The following is a 6624-nucleotide window of genomic DNA, read 5'->3' as shown; positions in this document are numbered from 1 at the left end:
AGATTCCATGGACATTTAAAAATGATGGATTAGAGCTGGATGTGGAAGTTAAACCTCACGTCAGACAGATCCAGTTTATGCTGGTAGGAGAAAATGGGTAGAGTGTGATTCACACAGGACCCAAACGCATCAGGGCCTTTTGATCTTAGTGTTGAGTTCAAACAGATACCTTTTTGGCTGATCCATTGGCCTTAGCCAGCAGTGTGAGATTCACAAATTGATGGAGTAGATATAAATGCTGTTGAAAGGTGAGTAAGTCTGTATAACTACCATAATCTGATTTTAAAAAAATATCCCCTGCTCTTTAAACCAAAAAAAAAGATACAACTGTGTCTAAGAGTTAAAAAAAACTCAGCAGACCTGCTTTTATTGACAAGTTACCTGCTACAACTTAGGGAAAAAAAGTAGCACCTGGTCATACGATTTCAGTGGAGTTATTTGTTGTTATTTCCTGAAGGCCTATTTTATGATTGCTTGGCTGAGTTTCAAAAGCTATAATAATTCACCAGGGGGTTCTGAGTTCATAGCTTGACAGTTTAAAGAGGTTATTAAAGGATTATCTGTCTTTGATATGGGATCTGAAGAGGAGTTTGTTTATTTTTTAATGAAAGATGAACCACTTGAAGAGATTCAAAAACGTTTATATGGGAGCTTTTTCTCTAGCAAGTGTGCAGGAGTGAGAGCTGTATTCGGTTGTTAGAAGTTTTTTCCATCTCTACATGGTTTATAAGATCTGCCATTGTGGATATTGGATTAGCTGGCATTGCGTTGGCATGTAGGGTATGAGCAGCTAAAGGGTTAGGTGCGGGTATAAGTTGACATGGAGTATGAGGAGCCAAGAGGAGTAGGTGTAGGGCAAAGAGGGTACAAAGAGCCAAGGGGTTGGGTGGGGGACAGGAGTTGGCATTGAGTTTATTTGGAGGGTATGAAGGGCCATGGAATGAGAGTGGAGGATATGAGTTGGCAGTGAGGATATGAGGGGATATGAGGGATCATGGGGATGGTTGGGAGGTGTGATTGTGTGTGTTTTGGGGTACTTTTTAACCAAGGTGGGTCTGGCAAGTCGGGACATTTCCCGGCTCCAGCTACCCGCCTGAGTAGCCAAAATCCAGCCCATGATGTCACACTGTGATTTGCCAGTTTGAAGTAAGAATAAGGGAAAAGGTGTGTCGCCCAATGCCAGTTTGAACATGCTTTCACCAATGAAATAACTTAAGTGTACTTGAGTCCTTATTTGAAAACTGCAGGATGAAAATCTGTGGTAAATGTAGCTTGATTGCGGAGATGAGCAATTGGGGCCTTGTTGCTCATGGCCATGTGTAAAGAAAGAACAACCTTTTAACCTTACAGGCACTGGAACAGTCAGCACCCAGGCAGGTCGCAGCAGGGTCAACCACTAATCAAATTAAATGGGCATAAGCTGCTGACTATGCAGTGCCTATTAGAATAAATAGTTGGAAGATTATGAGTGTCTGGCGTGGTAGTTTGCTCCCATCCCACCAAATTATTATACCAGGGTCCTGAAGAGGGAAACCCACTTACTGTTCTTCAATACAGACACTTAACACTTGATTTTAATAAAGGGGGGGTTAATATTAATTGAGAATAGATCCACATAATTACTGCCAATACATAATGCTTTCTTTACAAGCAGAGACAATAACAAGGAAACCCTGAGAATTGGAATGACTGTTGCTGGAGTTGTAATCTTTCCTTGTGGATGAACAAGAAAACGTATGCTCCAGGGTTTGTTTCTTCCAATGAGTGAGGACAAGTGGATCCTGTAAGCTTCACATTTCTAGCTGGTGGAATCACAGTGCTCAGGGGTATGGTGTGTGCCATGCTATGGTCAAAGAGATGGTGAAATGTTGCTCCTTCATGCTTCCTGGTACCTGCTGCCTGCGTACGAATATCTCAAACTTGTACTTGGCTGATGTTTAATAATCATGAGTGACTCCGATCCTTCAGGCGTGGGGAAGTAAGCAGGATCACAACGGGGTTGAGAAGCCTAAATGGTAATGCGTCAGCAATGAAAGATTGGAACCAATTCAACAGCCTAAGACAGAATCAATTCTCTGATACGTCAGCCAAGCAGCTCTGCAGTATTCCAGGAAACTATGGGTGGTTGAGCAGTCAGTCTGGAATCTGGGCGGATCAACCTCTTACATAGATTGCAATTCTTCCTCCTTAGCTCTAGGTAATTCCATATGCCAATATCTTGACTGATAGGATGGCCCAGGTTGGATATTCTGCAGGAAGTGTTCCAATGCTCTGTTTGTAAACTGCTCCATTTCAGTTAGGTTAAACACTGGCAGTATAACTGTGCACAACTGGAGGCCTCTTAAGCTCTGGATTCTTACCATTGTGCATCTAAGTTCTACAGAATGAGTATAAGCCTCTATTGAGTGAGTATACACTTCATTTCAGGCAATGATTTTTTTGAGTAGCTTGATTTGGGGATCTTTAAGTATCATAATGGACTTGTGCAAGCATCAGTGCTGAGCCTACCAAAAAGTAAGTCCCAGTGTTGGATTATTTGAACATCATTTGAGCTCCATTGTCTGCTCTGGAATACAAAAAAAGAATTTGAAATTTCTTTTTCTCTAACCTTTTCTTGTAAAACAGATTTATTGTAATGAAAAGGCCTTGATCTGAAATATTCACAATTCTCTTTGTTATTTTCCCTATTTTCAAGCCAAATTTGGCAGAGGTAATTTTGTTGGGATTTGAGAAAATTGTCAACTACTCCGTGTGTTATCACTTCATTTTGGTGTGGTGATATTATCGATTAGGCGACAATCAGTCAAATGTCTTAATTTTCCGAACTAGTAACTGGACAGGTCCTTCAGGGACAGACTTGATGATGTTCCAAGCATCATAGTGCATGAGGCCATGCAGGAACTTGCCATTGATTGCGAGCAATTCGTCACCAACATCGATCATTCCCGACTGCTCAGAAGCGCCGCCTGCAGGTTACAACAGGTAAAATATAATGTGAATAATGCCATGGAATTCAGTTGTAGTGAAAGTCTTGAAAGGCGGAATGGCCCTGTTTAAATTCTGTTTATTTTTAAGTGGCTTTGTCCTTTCTGCTTTAGAGGCAGAGCAGCCAGTACAGGAATAAAACATTGGGCACAATCCAATGACCACGCTGCACCGGAACGCCTCGCAAGATCCAGCGATGTAATCCCGCCCATTGTAGGCGGGATCACTTTTTGGCAAATTGGGAGGGTTTGGGGATTGCTTTGGAGGCCTCAGCAATTGGGTTCCGGTGAGCTGGGCTCCCCGCTGTATAAAACGGGGCTGCGTGTGGCTTTGAATGCATGTTGCCCGTCCAGGCCCCTTACACAACGCAAATCATGTTTGATAGCCATGTGTTTCTCGCTACTGCGAGCGCCGGGAAACACGCGGCTAAATGCACTCGCCAAGGAAATTTGTTCCCTTTTGGGAGAATCGCGCCCCTTGTATGGTGATATTAAAGGGAGTAAGTAACACAGTACCAATTTCACAATTGCGTGCCGTGTGTTGACATGATTAGACAACAGCACTGATGTGCATATCTTCCAAAATCCTCAATGATTCTGACTTAAAAATGTAAGTTATTTTGAGATATCTCAATCCTATAACAGTCTTCCCTCCCATGTGATTGGACTCAAATTTCCTTGGTCACCAATCTCAATCTTGTCAGTCCTTTTATCTTGCTGGTAGTGATGAAACCCATTAAATGGGGGCATGAGTTCTCTTTCGGGTGGGGCTGCAGTGGAACAGGGCTTCAGTGCACCATTCCGTATCAAGCCAAGCCCCATCTTCCTTCCTCTGGATTTTTAAAACATCAGTAGATTTCCAGAAAGATTCTCAAATGAGATGCCACCAGGAGAAGAACACCAGGGATTGCATCATTTGGCCAGGGCACGGGCTTTACGTTGAAGAAAAGCATTGGTAAGGATGTGACTTTATTTGGATGCACGGTGGCACAGTGGTTAGCAGTGCTGCCTCACTGTTCCAGGTTTTGATTCCAGCCTTGGATGACTGTGTGGAGTAGCACCGCTCTCTGAGGCTCATTGGTACCAACTCCATGGGGCCTCAGAAAGTGGTGACTGGTGGGCAAGATAAAGTCAAAATCCGCAGGAGAACTCCTCCCACTCTGGCATTTACATCTGTCAGATGGGGCAGAAGCAGGCAGTGGCAGCCTCAGCAGTACTGATGGAGTCCTGATCGGGGTGGTACGACTGCAGTAGGTTTAATGTCCCATAATTCCACCATGAAAGAAAATGCTCCCCCCCCCCCCCCCCCCCCCCCCCAGCAAAAAATATTTTTATTTCAAATTGCAATTATTTGTTAGAAAGCAAAAGCCTTTACCATGGGATGGAGAGGAGCTCCATCTAGTGGCCCGGTTGGCAATGCACAATTTATACCTGTCGAAAAAAGTCAGGTTCTGAATAATATGCAGTAATGCTCATTTGACCAGGAGTTGAAGCATTTTGCTGCCTGTGCTGTTGAGCCACTGGTATTTCCACCTTCCCAATGACATGTTAATGATCTGGTTAGGGACCAGTAACATTTTAAAAAACAGAGAAGATATGAAATCTCAGTTACCCACTAGGAGAATAAGTCACAAGATTCCACTGTTTTAAGCAAACAAAAGCAATTTTACCAGAGTCTCAGGAAGGTAAAACAATTTATAATACCTGCCTTATACTCTAATGTTGAGAAGTAACATGAGGTGAATATGAATTAACAGGCCAACTGTGGTCACACCCACCACAAGGCATGTTAAATGGCAGATATAACCAAGACAGATCCCATGGATTACTCAGCAACCCACCCAGATGTCAATGACCACTGTGAGTCACAAAATCTCATTAAAACTATGAGTTCCTCACAAACATCATACAGCTAGCAGGAATTGTTAATATACTAGGTGCACTTCATTCTCACTGAAGTCTAACCTTACTGGACATCAGCTAATTTAAATAATTATAAGGCCAACCAGTGTAATTCGGAGATTTTCACAAATATTGCACCTGTAGTACAGAACTTACATAAATGTGCCTGGGATAGTGGTGGGCGGCTGGAGACACATAGAACCATGTAAAACTGTACACAAATGGCTAGTGCTGAAAATTATTGTGGTTATGTATTGTGGGAAGTTAGATTAAGGGGTATGTCAGTAGAGATTTTTTTTTAAATGTAGCGTTTTTTCCAATAAAGGGGTAATTTAGCACGGCCAATCAACCTAGCCTGCACGTCTTTTTGGGTTGTGGGGGTTGGACCCACGCTAACACAGGGGGAATGTGCAAACTACACACAGACAGTAACCCGGGGCCAGGATCGAACCTGGGACTCAGCGCATACGTCAGTAGAGATGCAGTGGAAGACATTTAAAATGATATTTCGTAATACTCAGAAAAGATCCATTCCAGTGTGAAAGAAAGACTCCAAGGGAAGGACATACCATCTGTGGCTAATTAAATAGTTAAAGATAGTATCTAAAAGCTTATAACGCCACAAAGATGAGTGGCAGGTCAGAAGATTGGATAGAAAGTGAAGAACTAGGGGCTTTTCACTGTAACTTCATTGAAGCCTACTTGTGACAATAAGTGATTATTATTAACAGCAAAGAATGACTACAAGATTAATGAGGAGGGAGAAATTATATAGTCCGAGAGAAAACTAGCTAGAAATATAAAAACAGATCGTAAGAGTTTCTACAGGTATTTAAAAAGCAAGAGAGTAAGTAAAGTGGATACTGGTCCTCTAGAGAGTGAGAATGGGGAATGGACAACAAGGAAATGGCAGATGAATTGAACAGTTAATTTTACATTTGTCTTTATTTGGTTGAAGGGACCAAATGATTGATTGATAAATTTGACGATGACACAAAGATATGTAGAAAAGTAAGTTGTGAAGAGGGCGTAAGGACTCTGCAAAGGTACTTCTGAAAAGGAAAGCTGCCTGATGCTACATTCTTAATAGAAATACTTACCTTGAAATATTCGCTTAATATACAGGGGTCTGTCTCCATGAATTGAAGCCTTCCCACCATCTAAGCTGAATCCCAGGCCAGCAGAAGTCTTCAGCAGCTCTATGGTGATGGCCCCTCCGAGGTCCACATTCATGCCTGGGATAATCAAGACAAGTGCAACTTTAACTTGGTAACGTGACACTTCATTTTAGTCTTGCCCCCCCATAACATCACTCCCATGTCAGCTCATATTCTGGTGGTACTCTCATTCGTGCTTTTATTACCTCTAGATTTGACTATTCCCGTGCATGCCTGCCTGGCCTCCCACATTCTGTCCTCTGTAAACTAGAGGTCATCTAAAACTCACAGCCCTGCCTTCCCCTGGGGAATCGCCAAGTCTGCTTAGTGCTCTCTAAAAGCTGCAATACGGAAGTAAACTTCCCTCCCCGTGGAAACAGATTAATGTAGTGCCCACATCCAAAACAGACATAGGCAACTACAGGCCTAAAAGTCTCAATTCAGTTCCATGCAAAATAACGGAATTGATTATTAGACACAAACTGTACAATATTAACATGGTAAACAATAGCCAACACAGATCCAGAAGAGGAAAATTATGTATAATTAACTTCCTAAACTTTTTGAAGAATTATCCCTAA

At 42.3% G+C, this 6624-nt stretch overlaps 1 protein-coding gene across 6 annotated transcripts in view; it reads right to left on the bottom strand.

Annotated features, from left to right (window-relative positions):
- Positions 1–288: 288 nt before the first annotated feature.
- Positions 289–6624, bottom strand: part of pdzd2 (PDZ domain containing 2) — a 599663-nt gene continuing 593327 nt past the window's right edge. For all 6 annotated transcript variants that reach the window (XM_038790713.1, XM_038790714.1, XM_038790715.1 and 3 more), the window contains 2 exons: positions 5987–6121; positions 289–2966 (listed from right to left, as the gene is read on the bottom strand). In XM_038790713.1, the coding sequence (XP_038646641.1) occupies positions 2800–2966; positions 5987–6121 (302 nt within the window). In that variant the 3' untranslated portion in view covers positions 289–2799. The remainder of the gene's footprint in view (positions 2967–5986; positions 6122–6624) is intronic.

This window comes from Scyliorhinus canicula, chromosome 3 (genome assembly GCF_902713615.1).
Source record: "Scyliorhinus canicula chromosome 3, sScyCan1.1, whole genome shotgun sequence".
NCBI classification, from domain to species: Eukaryota; Metazoa; Chordata; class Chondrichthyes; order Carcharhiniformes; family Scyliorhinidae; genus Scyliorhinus; species Scyliorhinus canicula.
Note: the sequence above shows the minus strand (reverse complement) of the source record. Positions and strands in the feature narration are given on the sequence as shown.